Source organism: Mus musculus, chromosome 16 (assembly GCF_000001635.26).
Source record: "Mus musculus strain C57BL/6J chromosome 16, GRCm38.p6 C57BL/6J".
Classification (NCBI taxonomy): Eukaryota; Metazoa; Chordata; class Mammalia; order Rodentia; family Muridae; genus Mus; species Mus musculus.
The window spans coordinates 10371086-10395868 of record NC_000082.6 but is presented as its reverse complement, the minus strand read 5'-3'; the positions used below and the strand labels follow the sequence as shown (position 1 = coordinate 10395868).

Below are 24783 nucleotides of genomic sequence, written 5' to 3'. Positions count from 1 at the left end.
AATTTGAGGCCAGCCTGATCTACAAAGCAAGCTCCATCCAGGACTATGCAGAGAAACCCTGTCTCCAAAAGAAGCCTTCTTTTCTTTTGATTTTGTGTATTTGTGTTTATCTGTGTGCATGGGCTCCTGTGGAGGAATTAGATCTCCTTGAGCCAGAATTACAGGCGGTTGTGATGTGGTTGCTAGGAACTTAGCTCCTTCGGTTGGGCACTATATGCTCCTAGCCACCAAAACCATCTCTTCAGGCCCTAAACACACTTCTCTTTGTTGACTGCATTTTATTTAGATCATAGGGGCTTCAACCACCTGGAGAACCAGGACCTGGCACAAAGACCCTAACCCATGCTTTATGACACCAGCACTAAGTCACAGAGGCCCCGCGGCTCCTAGCTCTTGGGATGCCCTGGCCCCTTGGGTAAAGTTTTCCCCGGTGGGGCTGATGGGGAAAGATGGAATTTCTTGGAACCACTCAGACAGCGAGTTTCTGTGGCCCCAAGAAAGGCTGTGGCTTGCAGGCGCTGCCCCCTGCTGGGCAGGAACCTGTGGTACAGGAGTGCTACCAACCCTTTCACCTGCCCGGATACCGCTACCTGAACGCGTGGAGACCCAGCGTCTTCCACAAGATCGCCACCTCCCAGACAATCCCCGAGGAATGCTCAGGCATCCGGCGGCCGCCCACCATCCTGCCCTCGCTCCGCTCCGCGCTCTTCTGTCGCTACACCCCAAGGGACTGGGACCGCTCCAATGATCTGCAGATCAGGAATGCAGAGGCCTCGCGGCTCTGGGCCAGCCGGCTGACAGGCGACTCGCTGCGGATCATGCAGGATAAGGACCAGCTGATACACCAGATGCAGGAGGGAACCTCCCGGAACTTGGGCCAGAGGCTATCCGACCTCGGTTTCTGGAAGTCCGAGTTGTGCTATGAGCTGGACAGGCTTCTGACGGAGAACAGCAGCATGGACACCCTCAAGAGGCGCTTGGAGTGCGCTGCTGAGGAGGTGAACTGTCCCTTGCAGGTGAGTGGGGGAAGGGAGACACCACTGCACCTGCTGTTACTGAGTCAAGGTGGCAGGCATCTTGCAGATGGGTTGAATTGCGTTGTCGTTCACGGTCAGATTTTTAAGGTGAAAAAGAGTGGAGAAATAGCTCAGGGCTAAGAGCAGTTGTTCTTGCAGAGGACCTGGGTTCGGGTTCCTAGCACCCACATGGCAGCAGCTGACACTAATTTCACTCTAATTTCACGGGTTCGGAAACAATCTTCTAGCCTCCTAGGGCACTGCATGCTTGTATATATATATATATATATATATATATATATATATATATATATATATATGCTTATATAGACATGGAAGCAAGCAAAATACTCATACACACATAACAAAAATAAATAAATTAAATAATAATTACAATCTCAGTCAACTCAGAATAGCCTCAATCAGATGCGAGTTTTCAGATTGGATCAATTTCCTCCTTAGGTGTGCTGGTCAGGGTTCTCTAAAACAAATACAGACCACAGGGGGATTTACTGGATTGGTCTACACAATTCATACTGAGTAGTGACACATGGCCGTCTGAAGGGGCTGAGAACCCTGTAGCTGCTCAGTGCAATTGTCTGGGTGCCTCAGCGTCCCAGTGTGGTGGTGGAGGCCCAGGGGGGCGGGTCCTAAAGAGTTGCAGGCCTTCAGTCCATGTTGGCAGGCTGATTTCTGAAGGGGAGGAGCAGCTGCAATAGGGTAGGTGGTCTCACTGGAAAGGAATGAAGGCAGGCAGGCAAAAGCTGCACTGGTTTTCTCAAAAACCCTTTTCATGTGTAGCTGCTGCCCACTGTGGGTGTGGGGGAAGGTTCCCCTTCTTAGGGAGTTTTCCCATACACCTTCCCAGAGCCTCTCAGTTGACCTCAGAGCCAATCAAGTTGACAGCTAATAACAGTCATCACATAAGGGTTCCATCAAGATACTGTGTACCTGCTTATGCAAGTGTGTACACACATGCTGTGGTCATTAGGACATTGGAGATAACATCTTCTAACAGATACCACAATTGACTTTGTGGGTCTATTTGTGTACAACACATGGAGACGAGAGGTGGACTTCATGTGTCTTCTTCAATTACTCTCCAGCTTATTCTCTGAGGCAGAGTCTCTCACTAAACTAGTAGCTCACTTACTGTCCTCTGGGTATCCTTATCTTTGTCTTCCCAGAACTGAGATTATAGTATGTGCTTCTGGGCCTGGCTGATTGGAACTCAGCTCCTCTGGCTTGCATAGCAACCTCGTGACTACGCTGTCTCCCCAGTCTCTATGGTTGAGTCTTCTATGTACACTGGGATTAGGCTCCACTGGGACAAAGAACCTGTCTTCTAACTGACATGTTCAAGAGTGGTCCCTGCCTGCTGTTTGCCCTGATGTCTGTTTGCATCCTTATTGACCTATGTACTGATTGCTGTCTAGCCAATGCTTTTGGACACACACCCAGTCTAAAGTGGAGTGTGGTACCCAGCACTCAAATATGTATGTGCACTTGCACATACACATTGTGGTGGTTTGAATGTGCTTGGCCCAGGGAGTGGCACTATTAGGAGGTGTGGCCTTGTTGGAGAAAGCGTGTCACTGTGGAGGTGGGCTTTGAGACGCTCCTCCTAGCTACCTGGAAGACAGTCTGCTCCTGGCTTTTTTTTTTTTTTTTTAATGAAGATGTAGAACTCTTAGTACCATGTCTGCCTGGATGCTGCCATACTGTTAATGGACTGACCTCTGAAACTGTAAGCCAGCCCCAATTAAATGTTTTCCTTTATAAAAGTAGCCGTAGTCATGTCTCTTCATAGCAATGGAAACTCTAAGACACACGCCTATGTAAGGTCCTTGGTTGTCTTAGTTAGTCAATGTTCTGTTGCTGTGGAGAGACATTGTGATGAAGGGACTCTTACTTGGGGCTTGCTTACAGTTAGAGTGTGAGTCCATGATCGTCATGGGGGAAGCAGACAGGTCTAGCACTGCAGCAGGAGCTTTTTACATCCGGATCTGCAGGCAGCAGAGAGGGAGTCAGCCGGTGTAGGTTTTTGAAACCTCAAAGCCCACCTCCACCCCGCAGTGACATACTTCCTCCAACACGGACACACTTCCTCACCCTAAACCGCCACAGCAGTCCTCTTGTACCTCCTCCTCCATGCCTCGTCCACCTCCGTCAGGCTCCCTTCTCTCCCTGATGGCCCTCCCCATTCGGCTTTGCTATCAAACATAGCATTACCCCCATCCCTAAGATTTCCTCTTGACCTCTCATGGCCCCCTTTTACATCTTAGCTCGTCTCAGCACATAGAAATACAGATCACACACACGCACGCATGCACACATGCACGCATGCATGCGCGCACACACACAGCTGCAGATCTACCATAGAACAGAGAACATCTGTTTGTCTCTGAGTCTCACTTATCTCACTTAGCATGATCTCCAGTTCCATTTACCTTCCTACAAGTGTCAGAATTGCGCTTTTCTTTAGGCTGAATAAATCCCACCATGGGATATTCCACATTTTCTTTATCTAGATTGGTTCCATTTCTTAGCTGCTGTGAATAGTACAGCTATAAACACAGAGCTGCAGGTATTTCTATGGAATGATAACTTAGTTCTTCAAGTACATACTAAGTGTGATAGCGGGCCACATGTTAGGTCCATGTTCAGGTTTTATTTTTTTGGTGTGTGTGTGTGTGTGTGTGTGTGTGTGTGCATGTAAGTGCATATGTGTGTGTATGCACACGCATGCATGTATATATGTGTATGTGTGTGTATATATGTGCATGCATGCATGTGTATATATGTGCGTGTATATACATGTGCACATGTGTGCATGTGTGCGTGTGTACCTCCATCCAGCTTTCCTTAGTAGCTACAGGAATCAGTGGACACTTTTGAATAAGTAAACACCCATCTTCATGTGGACGTTCCCGACACTTCCTTGGCCTCCCAGGTCCCTAGTTTTTCATGTTTAGATGTCTCTGGGTTGCCGGTAATTGTTGCTCAGGAGCTGTAGCTTAGCCACTTTTTCTGTCACGATGAGGATTCCAGAGACACATGCAGACCCATCTCCATGCCTGGGACCCTTCCCTCCCTCCCCACTTCCCTCTCCTCCCTTTCCCTCTCTGGCAGCCACAGCAGGTGGCTCTTGTCCTAATGCTATTTCAAATGACAAGCTCCTGTTTGCAGAGAGCATTTGATAGTCTTATTTGAAGAAGGAAGTGAGGTTAGGACAAAAGACTAACTGTTAACTCTGTCCCACACTAGCAGGCAATAGCGTCTCCAGAATCCCGGTTACCCTTTTTTAGCCTGTTTGCCAGAGCTCACAGGGGCCTCCTGGCTGCAGAGGAGCCCCGGAGAACGTTTGGGTAGAGAAGCTGGGTGCTGGGAGCAAAGTGGTTGTGTGCTTCCAACTGTGGGGATTAGTTCTGGGTCTCACAGGATCATGGGGGTTGGGGGTGAGGTGGGAGTGTGCTCGGCTGCCTGTAAAAGCCTGATACACCTGACAGCTGTGTCTACACCAATGTTGGGACATTGACAGAAAAGGTCATGGCATAGGGTCTTATCACTCTGGAACTCCCAAATCCACCTGGGGAGAGCTCTGCCCTTCTCTCCACCCTCCCCCCCCCCCCCCGCCCCCTGCTTGGGCAGAGACGCAGCATCATGGGAAGTCTTGCTCTCCCTTGCCCATCTTTTCAGTCCCTCAGCTTGTCTGGAAGCCCAGGTCTGCCTGAGCACAGGGACTTGGGCACCAGAAATACCTGAGTTCTATCTTCTCCCTGTCCCTGGGTTACCACAGACCAGATGCTTCTCAGCAACAGGAGTGTTGATGCTCCCAGGCTCCTCACCTCAGTAGCCAGAGGAAGGCGTGGTTTCAAATATCAACCTAGAGAGAGTGCATCCTTCTCCTACTAGTTCTAGATGGCTTCCTTAAATTTAACACCTTTGGAGGGGGGCAGTGTTGTAGGGTGCTGTTTTATGTAGCCTAGGCTGGCCTCAGAATCACTATGTAGCCCAGGATGACCTTAAGCTCTTGTTCCTCTGGCCTTCACCTCTCAAGTGCTGGGATTACAGACATTCACCAGTAAACTAGGTTTATGTGGTATTTGGGAACTGCAAAGCGAGCACTCTGCAGCTATATTGCCAGACACATCCTGAATTTCCTTCCTCCGTAACTAGTACTAAGGTTCTGGCCTTCCTCTCTCCACTCCAGTCCCAGTGGCTTTCTTCTTGTTTCTCGAACCCCAGGGCCTTTGCACTGCAGAATATTCATCATTCCTACTGTCTTTGCCTTTCTATGTTCCTGTCACAATAAAAGTATCTTTTATTCACCTGATATAATTATCTCTGAGGTTTACTGCCTCTGCCTGCTAACCTAGGCCTAGAATGAGTTCGGCCTCTGAGACTTGCTGCTGAATAAGCTCACCCTTTCTTGTTCTTTCTGAGCTCTGGCTGGCTGGTTCAACACAGCTGATCTGGCCTAAACTCTCCCAGATAACTTATTCAATCTGGCTTTTCTCTCAGCCTCTGAATTGCTCTGCTTGGCCTCAAACTGACTCCAGCAATTTTTTCTAATCTTCTGGCTCCTTCTCATTCTCTTGCTCGCTGTCTTTGCCTGTGTCTAGCTTGCTCTCTCTTCAGTCTGTCTCTGTAAAACTTTCCCAGTAAAGCTGCCTCCTTCTCCTTCTCTGGGCTGCTCTACTCTCCCTCTCAACTCTACTGCGCTGCTCTCCATGGACTCTACTGTATCCTGTGCTGTACTCTCTTCTCCTGTATGTCTGTCTCTCCCTAAGTAGCTTCCCTTTCCTCTCTTCTCGTGAGAGTTGGGCATATCTTATTCTGTCAAATCTTCCTCTTAGACATCACTTTCAAACATAGGTGCTTCCTTTACCTTCATTGTTTGAGATTAAAGGTTTGTAGTAAGGGCACGTTTGTATTCCAGCCAAAGGGATTAAAGGTGTGTGCCAAGGGCTGAGCCACACCCTAACTAGAAACCAGTTCAAATATCCTGTAACTAGTCACCATCTATCTTTCCCTCCCTGACCACCCACTGAGTACTCTTATTTTCATTGCATCCCTTATTAAAATTTATTTTGTATTGTACATGTGTGTGTATTGTACATGTGTGTGTGTGCATTCACATATGCATGTGCACTATGGTATGTATGTGGAGCTCAAAGAACAACTTGCAAGTGTTGCTTCTCTCCTGGCATGTGAGTCCTAGGGAGCAAACTTGGGTCATTAGGCTTGGCAGTAAGTGCCTTTGCCCACTGAACCATCTTGAATTTCTTTAGGTATGTTCTTGCTCTTTGGAATGCAGGCTGATTGTGACAGGGCTGTCTGTGCACTCACTGGGCTTCACCTCTGCACCTGAGCCAAGCAGACCTCAGAGGGCCGCCCCCGAAGCTCCTGGGCAACAAGCCACTGGACCCCGCTCCTCTGTGCCTGTGATTAGGGACCCTCTGCTCACTTCTTAAGCCTGTTGGCCTTTATGATGTCACAGGCAAGCTGGTGGATGATCACTGTTCCTCATCCCTATAAGAACATCCATACCCAAAGCTCATTCTCCTGCCTTCTCTTGTGCTCAGGTCCCCAAGACGGCTGAACGAAGGCCGGGGACCGTGGCAATGTTGTCATGATCTCACAGGCCCTGTTCCTTTCAGGAGCTTACCTTCCACTTGAGCAGCACCACAGGGACTGTCTTCCTCACTGTTCCATTGCTGTGAAGCCACACCATGACCAAGGCAGCTCTTACAAAAGAGTTTAGCTGGGAGCTTGCTTACAGTTTTAGAGGGTTAACCCATGGTGATCATGGTGGGAAGCAGGCAGGCATGGCGCCAGCTAGAGCAGTAGCTGAGAGCTTCACTGATCTGCAGGCAGCAGAGAGGGAGTCAGCCTGGTGTGTGTGCTTTTGAATCCCCCCCCCCAACACACACACATACACCTTGACTCCGCAACAAGGCCCTTCCAACAAGGTCACACCTCCTCAACAAGGCCACACCTCCTCAACAAGGCCACACCCCCTCCAACAAGGCCAAGTCTCCTAATCTTTCCTAAACAGTTCACCAGCTGGGGAGTAAGCATGCAAATATATGAGCTGATGGAGCAGGGTGAGCATTGTCATCAAAACCCCAACAGGGACCATTGACAAATCTCTTTTCTCATGCCATGACAAAATTCCTTGCAAGAGCAGCTGAGGGATAGGGTTTATTACTTGCAGTTTGAGGGAGCAGTCCATCATGGTGGCAGCAGTGTGAGGCAGCTGGCCACACTGTTTCTACAGTCAGGAAGCAAAGAGAGATGATGCTGGTGCTCAGCTTGTCCCTTCCTCTTTATTCAGTCTGAGACCCCAGCTCAGGAAATGGGTGGAGCTGACAGGGAAGATGCTCCATCTCAGACAGGTTCCGCATGAAGGGTTGACACTTGGTGGTGGACATGGTCTGCTAACAAACCTGACTGGTGAGATAACGCACCAATCCCAAGGCCTCATGTACATGAAGACACAGGAGGTCTGAGAGGTTATCCAGCACGTCCAAGTGCACACAGTAAGAAGTGGCTGAGCCTGAGTTTGAACCCTAGAAGTAGGACAGCCACTGACAGGTCACATCTGAAGTGGCAGCAGAACTTGGCTTTACTGTCATCATAGTTTGGGGAAGCTTAGGAGAGTGAAGGAGGGATGTGGCCCTGTAATCAATGCCTGTTGATGACAACTCACAGTGTCAGAGCATTTCATCCAGAATCAATTGGCCCAAATATCATGGCCATGGGAATGAGTGGCAGAGGTTGTTCACTTCCTAGAAGATAAGAAGCAAAGAGGAAACACAGGAAGAGACCAGAGCCTGTGAGATATACTCCTGTGATCTACTTCCACCTAGACCTAACCTCTGACCTTAATCCATTGATGAGGTCTGAGTCCTCCTAAGCTACTCACCTCTGGAATCATCTTCATGGACACACCCAGTGGTATGCTTTGGTGATCTCTTAGATCTATCTATCGATCAATCATCTATCATCTATCTATCTATCTATCTATCTATCTATCTATCTATCTACCTACCTATCATCTACATCTATCTATCTATCTATCTATCTATCTACCTACCTATCATCTACATCTATCTATCTATCTATCTATCTATCTATCTATCTATCTATCTATCTATCTATCTATCTATCTTCTGTCTATCTCTATCCTTCTGTCCATCTTTCTTTGTTTCGTTCTCTTTTCTTTTTAGACAAGGCTCACTATGTAGCTCTAACTGTTCTGGAACACACTATGTAAGGCTGGCCAGTAACTCATAGAAATCCACCTGCTCCTGTCTTCTGAGTATTGGGAACAAAGGCATTACATGCTGGTTTCTAGGTGTTTCTATGCCCTATCAAGGTGATTTCAAGGGGAACCATTATGAGTTCCCTCCCAGTTCTTCTGCTTCCTAGGACATGTCCTTGTCCTGCTTTGAGTACAGGGGCCCTGGTCCAAAAGCACAGTGACAAGGCCCACAGAACACTAGGTTTCTCATAGAACAGAACCCCTGAGGCATAGGTCATATGTCACCTACACTCAGCGCCTACCCAGGCCTCCATAGGATACCCTCTTTCCCATTTTTCCAATAGGTGGCCCTGGAGTGTCTGTACAATCGGGAGAAAAGGATCGGGATTGACCTGGTCCATGACAACGTGGAGAAAAACCTTATCCGGGTAAGATACTACCTGGAAGTGGGAGAGAGGACAGCTGGCTGATCAGATGGTTCTGAGTGGCCTGTCTAGAGCAGATAGGATGCCCCATGGAGTTGGGTTCAGAGAACATGAGTGGAGCCCTGAGGTCCTCATGAAGGAATGGGGAGAAACCAAAATATAATGGGATTATTTTATTTCAATCTTGTTATTTTAAAAATGGCCATTTTAATGGCACCATGATAATAGTAAAAGCACGTGTATTTATTTTTGTTCTCATGTAGCCCAGGCAATCCTCAAATTTACTTAGCTGAAGATGACCTTGAACCCCCGATCCTCCTGCTTCTACCTTCTGAGCACTGGGATTACAGACAGACACTATGACATCCAGTTTATACGGTGCTGGGAATCCAACCAAAGGCTTCACGTATGCTTGACAAATGCTACTTCTGATCCTAAAGATAGTGTTTATTAAGCATATACTATACACTGTAAACCACTTCAGGTGCATGATTTAATTTATTGATAAAATAATCTGTGATCACTCTGCTCCTGTTTCAAAATAAAAAGGGGATGTGGGGGATAGCTCAGTGATAGAATTGCCTTCCTAGTTCATATTAGGCTCTGAGTTCAATTCAGAGAGAGAGAGAGGAGAGAGAGGGGGGAGAGAAAAAAGAAGAAGAAGAAGAAGAAGAAGAAGAAGAAGAAGAAGAAGAAGAGGAGGAGGAGGAGGAGGAGGAGGAGGAGGAGGAGGAGGAGGAGGGAGAGAGGGAGGGGTGGGAGGAAGAAACAAGGAAGGGAAGGAGGGAAGAGAGGGGTAAGGAAGAAGGGAGAAAGGGTCTAGAGAAAGAAGAAACCTAGGTATGGCAGCACATGGAAATGCCAGCACTAGGAAAGTTGAGGCAGGAGGATGCTGAGTTTGAGGCCTCTACCATCCACTCTTAGCTTCCATGTCCTGGAATCCCCACTCTGGTGTTTCCCTGAGTGAGCTGTGAACTTTCACCTGTGACAGCTCTTTCTGACCTTTTTTTTTTTTCCATTTCAGGAAGTAGATTTACTAAAATGTTGCCAAGATCAGATGAGAAAATTAGCTAAACGAATTGATTTCCAGATTCGGTAAGGAACCTTCTCCTTCAGGATTGTTTGTGGGTTCCCAGGTTTCTGGGAAACTTGTCTCTGGGTAACTCTTGAGTATCATGGTATGCTGCTAGATGTTTAACATCAGTTCTGTGGGTGGGAAGGGTGGAGGTGTGCCCTGATTTGCCAATGCTCCTCTCAATGGATGGAACCACCAAGGGATGTTCTCTGCTCTCTGGAGTTAGCTCATCCCTGTTAGGTGGCCCTGACAGAAGGCACCAGCCTCCCTAGGCCCATCTTAGCTATAGCTTCCCCAGGCTAGGTCTGAATTTGGGAAGGGCGGCACTCGGTGACATTAGGCAATAAGCCAATGGACTGGGACATCTCCAGAAGGGTGCCGGTGGATGCTTGAGCAGGGAGTCTTCAAAAGGCACCAGCTTCTGTTCTTAGACCATGATGCAAGCTGGTATCATGCCAAGCCGGGGGCCCCTAACGTAATTAAAGGGAGGCCTAAGCTTTGCTGGGCTTGGGGCCCCCAGCTAAGCCCCTGGGCCCCTCGGCTCCCAGGAGACGGCTTCTCCCCGTGGCACCAGAGCTCGGCGGCATTTACCTTTCCTAGACTCGGGCACGCTGCTCTGCTGGCTTTTCTTGTTTGCTGGCTCTTGTCTCAGAGGGCATGGCCCGGGCTGCCCTTCCTGATGTGACCAGGAGGGTGGTCTGTAGCGTGGGAATGCTCAGACTTAGCTTGCTAGGAGACTCCAAGGCTAACACGGGTTTTCTGGGCCAGGTCTGAGACTTATATATAGGAAGCAGGGCATTCTCAAGGTATATGCATCCACAAAGAACAGAAAAGATTCCTCTTGATTGGGAGGAGCCAAGCTTGGGCCCTTCCTGGTGGACTGACAGCCGGGTGAGAGTAGGCCAAAAGGAGGACAACACAGAGGCCTCTCTGCCTCCTCCTGGCCTCCAGCACACAGCAGCAGTGCCAGCTGCACTCGGACTTCCCAGCTATCTTCTGGCTTTCACTACAGCCCAGTTCATCAGCCAAGACAGAGCCCAATTTCTTTATCCTGACCTAATGTGGCCCCTGGGTGGATCCTGGTGGGGTGTCCTAACAGGAGTTCCCGGGTATACGTGTGGTAGCACCACCATTGGGGACTTGCATTTCCTTTCGTCTGAGTGATTAGACACCTTTCAATACCAGCTATATCCACAGGACAGGAAAGGAAGACGTAGAAGGTTCTTATTTAGATGGAAAAACCAGAAAAGCCAGAGATTAAGATGAGAGATAGAGACATAGGGAGAGGGGGAAGAAAGGGAGGGAGGAGAGGGGAGGAGCTAAAGGGAGGGAGGAGAGGGGAGGGGCTAAAGGGAAGGCTGTCTTTGTAACTGGTGCCTGGCTGAACCCTAATTGAGTAAAGTCATTGCCTTATCACTTAAAGACCCTGACTATTATTAACAAGAACTCACCTTCAACAAACAGGAACACAAGCAAACAAACAACCAGGAAGAGGTTCAGGTTAGAAGCTTCTAGAGCCGCTAGACCCTAGCTAGGAATTACTGTCTACTTGGTACGTTTAGATCTGAAGCAAACTTCTACTAAGAGTCAAGAGTTCCTGTTTTCCTGCAGAGCAGCTTCTGAATTCCCCTTTCGGAATGCATTCATCTGATTGTAGATGTCATTTGGTTGAGAATCGTGAAGATGGTTTGCCTTGGCCAAGCTTCTTATCTCTGGTTCCAGGAGCCTGAACTAGAGTCCTGCCCCACCCCTCCTCTCCTCGTCACCTGACCTGCCTCCGACTCCACCCAGCTCCTCACTCTGTCCAGTCCCTGACTCTGAGCTGCTCCTCGGCCCCCAGAGCTGGCTACTTCCAGCTTTTCTGCTTCTATGTTAGCTTGGATTCTTGGTCACCTGTGCAGTTTTGTCCAGAGTGCTGATTCCTACTGAGCACCGAACTCAACCCCGGAAGTCCTCCATGTTAGCTCTCTCTGGCTGCTTTAACGGTTCCCTCTGCTGTTTACTTCCTGTCATCTTAAAGCCCCCATGATTCCCTTTACCATGGTCATTATATTTGCGTTTGCTGGGTTTGTTTAAATCTGAGCAACCTGAAGGCAGTGAGGGGATTTTATCTGCACGGTGACCCTTCTGTTCAGATAGCCTTCCCTCTCACAGTGACAGTTTGTGATGGACATGACTCCAAACAGACTTTGTCTGAAGATGTTTGGGATCTTCTAAATCTAGCCTGCCATCTGTTCTTATAAAATACAATTTTGTTGTTTTATTTGTTTGAGACAGGGTTTCTCTGTGTAGCCCTGGCTGTCCTGGAACTTACTCTAGATCAGGCTGGCCTTGAACTCAGAGGTCCCACCTGCCTCTGCCTGGTGTGTGCCACCACTGCCCAGCAATACAGGGATTTTTCTTAAAGCCTTATTTTTATTTTTTGTGTATGAGTGTTTGCCTACAAGTACATAAGTGTACTAGATGTGTACCGGGTATCTGGAGAGGACAAATCCCATGGACCCGAAGTTACAGATGATTGTAAGCTACCACGTGGGTACTGGGAACTGGACTCCCATCCTCTGGCAGGTGCTCTTTACTTAGGGGTGGGAGAGGGGCATGCCACACACACACCTCCATATCCTCTGTGGCTGGCTGAGTGAACGCCACTGCGACGCTGTCTTACTTGGACCCTGAGATACTGACTACTTAGCCGTTTATAGTAAATGCTGGCCCATCCTCTTTTTTTTTTCTTCCCAATTTGCATTACGTGTGTGTGTGTGTGTGTGTGTGTGTGTGTGTGTGTGTGTGTGTGTGTTCAGGCACACACTCCCATGTCATTTGGAGACCAGAGGACAACTCTCAGGAGTCAGTTCTCTCCTTACACTGTGACATCAGGGATGAAACACAAGACATCAAGCATAAGTAGCAAGCTCTTTTACCTCCTGAGCCATGTTGGCCTGGCTCATTTCTGTTTTCCTGACCTGAACAGGTGAGTTTGTCCTGGAGCGAGTGCTAGTGGCTCTGGGTGCGAGTGACACCAGGTGGAAATAGAATTGAGAAGCCTCTGGGTGTGCACAGAGCACTTTCCTGGGAGGCTGAGGACTGGACTTGCGGCCTGGGCCATTGGTGGAGGACTCAGGGTGACCACACATTGCTTCTCCCTGCAGAGATAACCGGGATGCTCAGCACTCCCTAGAGCGGGATATTGAAGACAAGAGCTCTGCACAGTATATTGACGAGAATTGTTTTAACCTAAGAAGCACGTCTGACTCCATCAGCTTCTTCCACGGCGTGGAGAAGTTTGACGGAACGTGAGTACCAAGCTCTCTCTCCATGTTTCTTGCCAGGTCCAGCGAGAGTAAAGGGCAAGAGGCATAAAGAGTATTGTGTGCCAGTCAAGCAGTCTTTGAATGGCATCCTCTGTTGCAAGGGGTGGGGTCTCAGTTTGACCAGCAGGTTAAGATGAAAGTTCACCAGAAGTCTGTAGGGGAGCACCAGAGCCAAGCAGAAGGCTGTAGGGAAGGTTCTGAAAGCCACTGGGAGCCAAGCAGTAGGAGCTACTGATCAGTGTCATGGGAGTCCCTGCACTCGCCCTGCAGTCCTGTGTGACCGTGGGTGGGAGGCACTGGGTACATGTTCACAGTACCACCTTTCTATCCTTGTTCCACCATCTCCAAGATCCAGGTTATGTGATTGGCTTAGCAGAGCATCTCAGGGTCACTGCCACAGTGCCAGAGAACTCTGGGAATAACCCCCATGCCAGTTACAGCAAAGCATAAAACATAATGGCTGTCACCAATAGGAGCAGAAATTCCATTTAGTAGTGTCCACCAGCACTGTGATTTATGGGGAAGAGATTAAATTTTGGGGGACTGGGAATAAGGCTCAGTGCTTGTCTAGTGTGTGTGTGTGTGTGTGTGCGCGCGCGCGTGCGCGCGTGCACACACGTGCACACACGCACACATACACACACCAATTCTGCAGCCAGGCTGACAAGGCTGCTGTGGTCCAGCCTCCATGTGCACACTGTGGGTAAGTTAACCAAGTTGAGCTCTTGGGGTATATTTATGTATCAATACCATGGGGGCAAAATAGTACCTTTTTCCCTGGGTTGCTGTGAGGAGAAAGGATGAATCCAGGATGCGGAGCGCCCAGAGCTCAGTGTCTGACAGAACAGCCGACGCTGGCTGGGGGCTCCTGTGCAGCATAATTTTCTCTCCCTGGCAGCTGTGAGTGACACAGGTGCCTCTTGAATGTGTCGCACATTGTAGAGGGCATGTCACTATATCATGGAGGGTCATAGAACAAGTCACACTTTCCTTATCCATAGGCTGCAGTCTGAGGAGAAGAGGGCTGGAGAGAGATGCTCTGGGAATAGGCAAGAGGGTGTAGTCTATCTTTGGTCTTTCACACACTGTCTTTTTTTTTTCTAGCAGATAGAATTGTACTGGGCATTATATAGATACACAGTAGGCAATTATTGTTATATAGATACACAGGCATTTTTGTTATATAGATACACAGTAGGCGTTTATTGTTATGTAGATACACAGTAGGCATTTATGAAATGAAAGAATAAAGAAATGGATGGAAGGGAGGGAAGGAAGAGAGAAGAAAGAGAGGAAGAGAAGCCCCTGGCTAGGCTCTGTGGCCTATAGTGGTCATCTTCTAGATTTTAGCCAAGTGGTAAGGTAAGGTGCCTTTCTTTGATTTCTGGTTGGTGTCACTTCCTGGGATCATTCCTCCTCTTTCCAACAAAGTCAAGGCCCTGGAATAGTGAGGCTCTGCCGCTGGAGCCACAGCTGTCCATCTGCACAGGGCGACCAAGAGGGCCCCTCTCCCTGTGAATGCCTTCCCCTAAACCTGGCACCAAGTCGTCTCTGCTAAGAGAGACTGCTTTAGCCCTCAAGTGACTGGACACTCAGAGTTGCCTTTTGTGGCCACTTTTGCTCCCTGGATGTGCTGGCTCAGGACTCTGTTTGCAGGTTTGAGGCAGAGTAAAGAGGAGGTCTAGTGACTGACTGGATGGATTGCAATGCCTCTGCCTAGTGCAGTTCTCAGCAGCCTGGGTTAGGAGCCATGATGCTGGTGACGGTCATGATGCTGATGATGACAGCAGTGATAACACAGTGCTGACAGAGATGGAGGTGGTGATGGTGACATTTGCTGTGTTGAGAGCTTTACACACAACATCTTATGAATTAATAATCATTTGACAAGAACTATGATAGGAATTTTATCCTGGCCATAAGCACTATAATTATCCCCATTTTGTGAAACCAGTTCATAGAGAGATGAAATGGCTGAGCTAAATTCACACAGCAGCTGGCAGAGCTGAGCTTTGAGCCCACAATGGGCACTATGTCTATGTTTTTTGCCCGTGGTGACTCCTTGCCTCTCCACCCAAGCCTGCACTCCCTTCTGTCTTTAGAAGACTTGGGCTCTGGGCAAGTACATTCTTGCTACTGAGGTGCATAACATATGGGGAGACAAGCCATCTTTGGTGACTTCCCCCAAGAATTATTAGAAATAATTGGGAAATTATCTCTAGGGATCTCACCCAGGGGAAGACAGGGGCATGGCATCAGATCTACTGACAATGATAACGTCTCACATTGTGGGAGCACATTGTCTTAGCATACACTTGGGGTGGGGGTTGCTGCTGGTTGCTGTTTGGTTGCTTGGCTGGTTTCTGTTTTGTTTTGTTTTTTTAGACAGGGTCTCCCAGGCTAGCCCTTGCAGATTCCCAGGTTATATTCTTACACACACTCTCCCTGTGAATGGAAATGTAGGGTGCCCAAACACTTCAATATTATAGGTTCTTGTTCTGTTTTTTATTTTGGTCTTTTTGAGACAACTCATGGTTCTCCCACCTCAGCCTCCTAGGATTCCAGATGTGTACCACTACAACATCTGTTTTTTTAATACATTCATAAAAACTTATGATAAGGATTGGCTCAAACAAAAGTTAACAATAACCCTAATAAACAGAATGATCACAGCAACATGTCATAGAGGAAGATATTTAACATTTATGAATTTTGTCAGTAAGATGGCTTAAGGGGCTAGACTCCTGCTGCAGGCATGATGACCTGAGTTTGATCCCCAGGACCCACACTGTAGAAGGAGGGAGTTCTGCAGGCTGTCCTCTGACTCCACAGGCACACACCCACACTAAATAAGTAAATAAACATAATGTCATACAAGGTGTTAAAATAGATCAAATAAAATGTATAAAGTGTTTATTTCTGGAAGTTCCCATGTGGTGTTTTCATATCTCAGTTGAATTAAACAGCTGAAATTCAGAACTGACTCAGAGTCGTCATCACCTGCTTTTAAATTCCTTCTGGGCACATAGAGAATGTGTGAACAGCTGCTGTCTTTACTATGCTTTCCTGCTCTGGGTATGAGTTGCCTCAGGGACCTGGGTGCTGTCACTCACAGCTCTGCTTCTGGGGCTTAGAATAAAGTGTGGCTGTGGTGGACCTTCAAAATGTAATGATTAGGGTAGGGTGTGTGTGTGTTGTTGGCACAACACCCGCCAACTAAAGCCCCTATTTGTTGAGTAAACAGGTTGGTTAGGTGCATAGCCACAGGTTCGTCACTGAGTTGGGGCACTTGAGCCACTCTGGGCTTCTTAACCTTGTTATGGTCTTGGAGGTGGAGGGCAGAGCTACTTGAAGGACCACCACCTGTCCCATCCACTCCCAAGTGCCTTATCGAAAGTCACCGAGCCCTTCTGACTGCATTTGTGCCTGAAAAGGAGGGATGAATTAGGGCAAGTGTCCCCAACAGGGTTGTCTGTGGTGATCGAGGCTGTGCTGGGGGCTCCTGAGAAGGAAAGCAGGAGGCAGGTTTACCCTTGGGTGTGCAGAAACATGGAAGACCCACATGCCAAGGTTGAGTATCGCCTGAACCAGGGTTACCAAGACCTGTCAGCAGCTCCCCAGCTGACTTCTGCCTGCCCTTGTATGTTTGCAGGGTCTCCATTCCTGAAACCTGGGCCAAGTTCAGCAATGACAACATCAGACATGCTCAGAACATGCGGGCTAACTCCATCCGGCTGCGGGAAGAGGCAGAGCACCTGTTTGAGACCTTGTCGGACCAGATGTGGAAGCAGTTCACCAACACCAACCTAGCCTTCAACGCTCGCATCTCTGAGGAGACAGATGTGAAGAACAAGCTGCAGACACAGCTGGCTAAGGTAAGCAGGTGGAGCATCAAGGTGCTGTGTCCAATCAGGTGCTGAAGCCTGTCCAAGAGAGGGCTGTGAGCATCCCAGGGGAAGAGGGCATCTTTGGTCATTGATGGAAACTGGAAATTTTGGCTTTTGCTGTGGCACCCTGGGCACTGTTGTGGCTCCTGGTGCCCTTCCTTCTCTGTCTAAGTTTGGAGCTGAGTTTGACCAGGACAGCACTGTCCCTGAGGGTTCCAGCGCATCCTCTCTGCCACAGCAGCACCCTTTGGCTTTCAAAGGCTTTCTGTGGCATGATGTCCCCCTGTAGAGGGATGGGAGCTTTCTGAGCTAGAGGATGGCTCAGTTCTGCCCACCACCCTATCTTCTCCCCTCTGTTTACTCTGTAACTGGGGTACAATGTGTCAGTTCACACCTCTGAGGAACCTCCCTTCACAAACTTTATTTCCTCTGCACACCACAAATGTAGAGTGCTTTCTGGCTACTGGAAGCTATGCTGGGCACTAGGGATAAAGGGAGGGGCCTCCCAAACACGCCTGTCTACAGGCAGCTAACAGTCCGTCTGAGAGTGGTGGTAGGTGTGGAATTTACACAGAGCAACTTTGGGGTATTGATCTTATTGCAAGGTATGGGAATTTGGGGATACTAGCCCTGAATCCCTGTGAAAGCAGCTTTTTTGCTGTATACCTCTTTGTCTGTGGTGTAGTGGGCTGCAGGCAGACAGACCTTGCTAGAAGTTGCTGGAGCAGTCTACGCCCACTCGAATCTGAACTTGCATCTGCCCAGGTGTGCAGACAAAATGAGTTTCTTGAAAATAATTGCAAGACTGTAATGAGAGAAGCAGCAGGGAGTGAGTCAGAAGGGGGCCTCCATGGATGCAACAGACAGACAGGGATGTTTACAGCAAAGCCAGAAAGAGGGTGTGTGTGGGGGGGGGGAAGCAGCAAGGGGGTAAGGGGGTGAGGGGCTGCTCAGTTGGCAAAGCACTTGCCTTACAAGTGAGGGCCTGAATTCAGTCTCACATAAAGAGACAGACTCTACAGTATGAGCCTGCGGCCCTAATACTAGGGAAACAGAGAGAGGAGGATCTGCAGGGTCAATGCCAGCCAATATAGCTCTGGGCTCAATGAAAGACCCTGCCTCAAAAATTAGGGTGGGGAGAGATTGAGGAGGATACCTGATATCAATCTCTGGCCTTTACACATGGCTGAAGTCAACAGAATGTTGTAAAGAGGGCCCATTCCTGTAGGGTTTTGTACTCTCTCAGGAATGATCTAGGCCCTCCACTGCTCTAAAGTCTTTATTGGCTCTCTGTGTCAGTGGGAAGAAAAACAACATCCTGGCTCCCATTTCTCTCTGCCCTCATTCCCTGCTGTTGTTTACTACAGCCCCTCCCATGTCCCTGTCCTTCCCCACACACACCTGCTCACTGTGTGCTTCAGGACCTTGGTGTGTTCTTTCCTCTGCCGAGGTGGGGGTGGGGTGGGGTGGGGGTGGGGTAGTCTTCCTCTGGTGTCCTTGTGGCCAACCTCTGCTTCAAATGTCACTTATTATCAAAGCCTACCCTGAACATTCCTGTCCTACAAACCCCTCCCTGCTGTAACCCTGTGCTGAGGGGAACAGACACGGGAGGGTCTCTGACTGTCACCCTGGTTCAGTGGGAGACTGTCTCAGGGGATGAGGTGGAGAGTGAGAGCACACACGCGCGCACGCACACACACTCGCACATACACTCGAACACACACACACTCAAACACACACATGGAGAGAGAGAGAGAGAGAGAGAGAGAGAGAGAGAGAGAGAGAAGGCAGAGACAGCACGGCCGCACCTTCCAGTCTCACACTGAATCTTCAGACTCCATCATAGAGTTTGCTCTGAATAATGAATAGCTTTAGGTCTGTGGACCCATATGGTTGCTGTCACAACTACTCCATCCTGAGGGTGTGTAAGAAGGCAGCTATGGATAACTTGTACACAAATGAACATGGCCGTGTTCCAATAATACTTTATTTGTGCTGGGTGGTTATGGTGCACACCTTTGATTCCAGCACTCGGGAGGCAGAGGCAGGTGAATCTCTGAGTTTGAGGCCAGCCTGGTCTACAGAGTGAGTTCCAGGACAGTCAGGGCGACGCAGAGAAACCTTAGCTTGTAAAACCAACCAACTTTCTTTACAAGGCCATGCAGTGGACCAAGTTTGGCTCACAGGCTGCACGTCAGTCCGTACCCTGGAACTGGGTTCAGCAAGCAACCCCTCCTTCCTGACCTCTGAGAACCACTTGTCTTTGGGTTGCTACAGAACTTGGGATTTTTCCCTTTTAATTTGACATCAGAGTTTAGGATTTTTAATTCGCCATAAAGTTACTGAAGCAAAATTGATGACAAAACACTATTTTACAGAGTAAGATGCAATAGAGGCTGGCATTCATTGCTTCCAGCTGTGCTGTGCTGAGGATGGGCTTTGACGCGACTGCTGGGGCTCTAGTCCCTTATAACCTCGGGCAATCTTCCTTTCTTTTTAAAAAATACTTATTTCATTTTTCTCCCTCTCCTCCCCCTCCCTCCCCCTCCCCCCCCCTCTCTCTCTCTGTGTGTGTGTGTGTGTGTGTGTGTGTGTGTGTGTGTGTGTGTGTGTGTGTGTGTGCTTGTTTGGACATGTGCACTTGTGGAGGTTCTCTAATGTAGGATCTGAGGATTGATTGAGCTCATGTCCCCAGGCTTTTGTGACAGTGCCTCTATTTGATAAGCCACCTTGCTGCTCCAAACCTGTAACCGCCCTGGGGTCTGGTCCTTACAGGAGAACACTGAGGCTTTTAGCCATCTTCTGGAGGGAAGTAGTTGCTGGCCCCAGAGCGGGAGAGGATAATGCCTAGGTGGTCTGAGTTCTCTGGCAGCCAAGAGCCTGGGATCCTCCATGTTCCCTCTCCAACATCCAGTTATCTACTTGTGTGTGCTAGGGTGAAATTCAGTGCAAGACAGGGGAATGGGACTCACAGATGTGCCGAGGAGGAGACCTCGGGGCAGTGACCCTGCTATCGAAAGCACGTGTTTGAAAGCAGACACGATGGCACACACGATCATGTGATGTGATCCTAGCACTCAGGAAGTGGAGTCAAAGGGTCAAAGAATCAAGGTCATCCTCAGGCCTCACACGGAGTTGGAGGCTAGCCTGGGCTAATGAGACCCTGTCTTCACAACAAGAACAAGAAAATGTTTATTCTAAAGGTGTTGGAGGCAGGTCCCAGCAGGCAAGATGACATTTGCTGTGTTCTGTTACAGGACCATTAGTATCCCTGAGCTGAATAGTAAGAACACAGCCCCTCCGTCCGTCAGCAGCCTTCCTTAGGTGCAGGTGGTCTCAATGCCTAACTAAAGAGTCCCAGCACACACATTTGCCTCTTTCTTATTTTATGCATTGTTAATGTTCTTTCCACATACAGCAATGCTGTTTGATTTACACCAATGATAGTTAGAGATAGAAAGCTTCCACTTAAAATAAGCGCTCTTTTTGTTTCTAAACTGAGTTGAGCTGGGCGTGGAGACTCACAGTGCATGGGAGGTGGAGGCAGGAGGATTGCTGCTAGTTCTTGGCATACAGAGTGAGAGACCCTTTTTTGAAACAACAACAACAACAACAACAAAATTAAGCCAGCAGAAACAAAACACTTAGGGGAAGGAGATGGTCAGCTGGTAACGGCCATCCAGCCTGCTGTCTAAAGTTCTATTTCCAGGACCCACATGGTGGGAAAAAAAAAAGAAAACTGATCCTTGAAGCTGCCTTCTGGTCTCATTTGTTACCGCCCCCCACCCCTGTGTGCGCACCACATATATACAACAAGTAAATGCAATTAAAAATATAATAAGAACCCCAAACAAGAAAATCCTAACAATAATGACATATAAAATAAAGTGACTGGATTTAGAGAAAGATACAGGTAATCCTGAAGTAAGCTGTGCACAGTAAGGCAGAAGTGGAGGAGTAAACGGGGTGAGAGAAGAAAGAACCTGGCCAGCCGTGCAGACCTGCGCACTGTGTTCCCTGTGTTTGGTCCGACTAAGCCAGTGGGCGGGGCCTGGGAATCAGCGTTCCTAATGAGCTACGTTGGAGCCTTGGCTGCTGACGCCACGGATTTCTCTGGGAAGATCAAAAGCAGTGTGTGTTGGCCTGGATGAACTTCTGGGCAAGCAGCTAGCTCTCTCCTTCCCTCTCCTGCCCACTTTCCCACTTGGGAAGTGAAGCGACCAAGTCAGGCTTTCCCGTTACATAGACCTAGGCAGATTTGTGCAGGGATGTGAAATGCCCCTGTGGGGTTTGGCCCCCAGGTAACCTGTTGCAGTCCTTGGATCCAAATATCACTTCCCTCTTGCTGTGGTCAGGGGTGTGGCATCAGGAGGCTGGCACCAAGGTGAGCCAGACATGCCAGAAGCCCAGCCTCAATCAGGCTGTTTCTCTGCTGGCTGTGAACTGTATGTAGTCAGGAGACACGGAGCAGACAGGAGACAGGTATGACCATCACTGAGGGGAGCGGTGTGTGATGGCCAGGGAAATAATAAATGCTTTTTTTTCCTTTTTGAGATACATTGTATAGCCTAGGCTACCAAGAACTTGCAATATAGCCCAGGCTGGCCTCAAACTATCATCTTCCTGCCTTAGACCCCCAAATGCTAGACTTTGGAGCACGCACCACAGGCAGGCTTGTATGAGTCTTTTCTTTTTCTCTTATTTAGTTTTGAGAATTTCAGTATAAGCACTGTATTTACATCACTCTGCCCGGTCCCTCAGGTGATTGTTTCCCACAGCCATAGTCAGCCCTGACTGCTGAGTCACACCTTCTTCAGCCTTGCTCTGGTCCCACACCCAGCTGCATGCCCACACCTGCACTTGGATGTCTTTTTTTCTATGTGCATGTTTGTGTGGTGTGTGCAGTGCGTGTGTGTGTGTGTGTGTGTGTGTGTGTGTGTGTGTGAGAGAGAGAGAGAGAGAGAGAGAGAGAGAGAGAAGTGTGTGTGTGTGTGTGTGTGTGTGTGTGTAAGCCAGACGCCAGCATCAGGTATCTTCCTCCATCACTCTCTGCCTTACATTTTGACACAAGACCTCTAACCAAGCCTGGAGCTCACCTATTCAGCTCTGCTGGGTAACTAGCAAGCTCTAGGGTTTGTCTCTCATTTCCCATAACCAGAACTACAGTCCTTTAGTGGGTGCTGGGGGTCCGAACTCAGGTCCTCATGCTCGTGGGTGAGCACTTTACCTATTGAGCCACCCCAGGCCTGGACATGGATTTCTAAGAGGCCTCTTCTTAACAGGCTTGAACCCCCATCTCCAGGACTTTCACCCTCTTGCTTATTCCACCGAGAGTCTTCCCCACCTCAATTTAGTAGCTCCAACTTCCAGATAATTCCAGGGGTTTCCTAGGGCTTCAACTTGTAAGTGCTCACTTGCAAACTTGAGAATAATTCTGCCTGCTTCTATCCCCTACTCTGGATGCACTCCACTACTTAAACCCAATCTTACTGTGGCTTATATCCTGACATACTCTATCTCTACCCGACAGAGACGACCACCTGCCTGTTTTGCCTGGCTTGTTGCTAGGCCTCATACCTCCTGAGACCATCCCCTTTGTATTTCAAACCCTAGAGTCCACTGATTAATTGGCCACTAGTTTGGAGAGCCTCAAAGCCTTGAGTAGGTGACTGTACAGCAGAGGGTGCTGAGCTGTGTTAGAGTCTTCAGAAACCTGAGGGAGGTTTCTGAATGTAGCTTAGTTGGATGAATGCCTGCCCACCATGCATGACATTCGGGGTTCACCCACCAGTGCTGTATAAACTAGGCACAGGGGTACCTGCCTGCAATTCTTGCACTCAGGAGATAGAGACAGAGGGTCAGAGCTTTGAGGTCTTCCTCAGTTTTATGGTGGCTTTGAAGCAGTCTGGGATATGTAAAACCTTATCAAAAAAAAAAAAAAAAAAAAAAAAAAGAAAAAAAAAAAGAAAAGAAAAAGAAAAGAAGGGGGAAGAGAGGAAGGAAAAGAGGGAGAACAGGAAGGGGGGAGGAGTGTAGGAAGGGGAGAAGGGATGGGGAAAGTTACTTGTCATGGAAAGAGTTTAACCAGACTACAGAAGGCTGTGAGTCTTAAACCCTACAAGGCTTTCTTTTCTGCTGAAGTCCTTGGCATTTTGACTTTCAAATGGCTGTTAGCATCATCAAAACCACCCCTTTGCTTGGGAACTGGACAGGAAAATGAAGAGTCTGAGGGTTGACAGTCAGTGGGGAGCCAAGATCCCAGCTCTAGCTGCTGGCCTCTGTTTGACAGTGAGGTTTCTGTGGATGGGAAATGCTTTTGTGCCTCGCAAGCAGCCGGATCCCTTCCAGCACTGGGGTGAAGGACCAAGCTACTGACGACGGTTGGCTTCTCAATCAGGCCAAGTCCTGGAGGCAGAGCTGCTGGCCTGGCCCTGCCTGGCCCTGTGCATACACTCAGTATTAGATGAAAGAGCCTTAGCTCTAAACATTGTAGAAATGAGTAGAGAGATGGCTCAGTGGTTCAGAGCGTGGGCTGCTCTTCCAGAGAGCTTGGGTTTAAGTCCCAGCACCCACATTGGTGGTTCACAAACACTTGCAATTCTTGTCTTACTGGATGTTCACACCATCTTCTGGCCCTGTCAGGAACTGCCTACATGTGGTGCATGCATTAGGGCAAAACACCTATGCACACAAAGTTTAAAAAAATTTAAAAATGTAGAAAGGCAAAGGTGTGTGTGGACAAGCAGAGTGACTTCGTTTAGATCCAGCCGAGGGGTTTTTGGAGATTAGTTCCTGTGAACTGCAGGATCCTGGTCCATAATGAAAGGATCAAGGAGATGGCTCTGTGGAAAAACACTTCCTGTACAAGCATGAAGATCAGGGCTCAGCTCTTCAGCACCACATGACAGCTTGGCAGGCATGCGGCCCACCTGTAACCCCAGCACTTGGGAAGCAAAGCCAGGAACTCCAAAGTAAGATGGCTGTGGACTGGCTAGAACCAGAGAACCTGGCTTCTGTGATGGACCCACCTTAATAAAAAGTGGAGAGCAATTAAGGAAGGCATCTAGCATCAACGTCAGACCACCACTTGCATCCACACACCCACATGCCCCACACATACGTGAATGAGCACTCACATGTGTTAGCACACACCACATGCACATATACATGCCAAGGAGGAGGAGGGACAGGAGGAGGAGGAAGGGAAGAGGACCATGATGATGAGAAGAAATAAACCATTGTAACAGTGATGTGGACTAGGAGACGCAGCAAGAGAAGACTCAGTAGGCAGGTGACAGGCAGGTGACATGGGCATGTGTCTTCTTAACTTTGTGTTGGAGAAGTGATGATGGTTAGATCCACCTCCAGGAGCCTCTGAGCTGGTGTCTTAGCTACTTTCCTACTGCTGTGAAGAGACATCGTAATAAAGGCAACTTATGAAAGAAAGCATTTAACTAAGGGCTTACTTACAGTTTCAGAGGGTTGGTCCATGATCATTATGGCAGGGAGCTTGGCAGCAGGCAGGTGTGGCTCTGAAGCAGTAGCTAACAGCCTACATCCTGATCTACAAGTTGGAGGGTGGGGGGCTGGGCTTTGAAATCTCAAAGCTCACCCTAGGAGCACCTCTAACAGGCCACACCTACCCCTTCCTAAATAGTCTACCAACTGGAAACCAAACATTCAAATACAAGCCTATGGAGGTCACTGGCCTTCAAAACAACCACAGTCCACATCAGGTATGGCTGGCTATAATCCTCTTAAAAGTTCCCAGGGATGTAGCTCAGTTGGTAGAGTGCATG

At 48.6% G+C, this 24783-nt stretch overlaps 1 protein-coding gene and 1 long non-coding RNA gene across 2 annotated transcripts in view; one reads left to right on the top strand and one right to left on the bottom strand.

Annotated features, from left to right (window-relative positions):
* Positions 1-413: 413 nt before the first annotated feature.
* Positions 414-24783, top strand: part of Tekt5 (tektin 5) — a 37504-nt gene continuing 13134 nt past the window's right edge. Inside the window, exons 1-5 of the mRNA NM_001291001.2 lie at positions 414-1016; positions 8631-8714; positions 9736-9806; positions 12936-13079; positions 16750-16972. Of these exons, the coding sequence (NP_001277930.1) occupies positions 450-1016; positions 8631-8714; positions 9736-9806; positions 12936-13079; positions 16750-16972 (1089 nt within the window). The 5' untranslated portion in view covers positions 414-449. The remainder of the gene's footprint in view (positions 1017-8630; positions 8715-9735; positions 9807-12935; positions 13080-16749; positions 16973-24783) is intronic.
* On the bottom strand, positions 16944-24519 carry Gm41419. The gene is made up of 3 exons (XR_875900.3): positions 24455-24519; positions 17651-17789; positions 16944-17020 (listed from the first exon to the last, which is right to left on the bottom strand). It is a non-coding gene; the product is annotated as a predicted gene, 41419 (long non-coding RNA).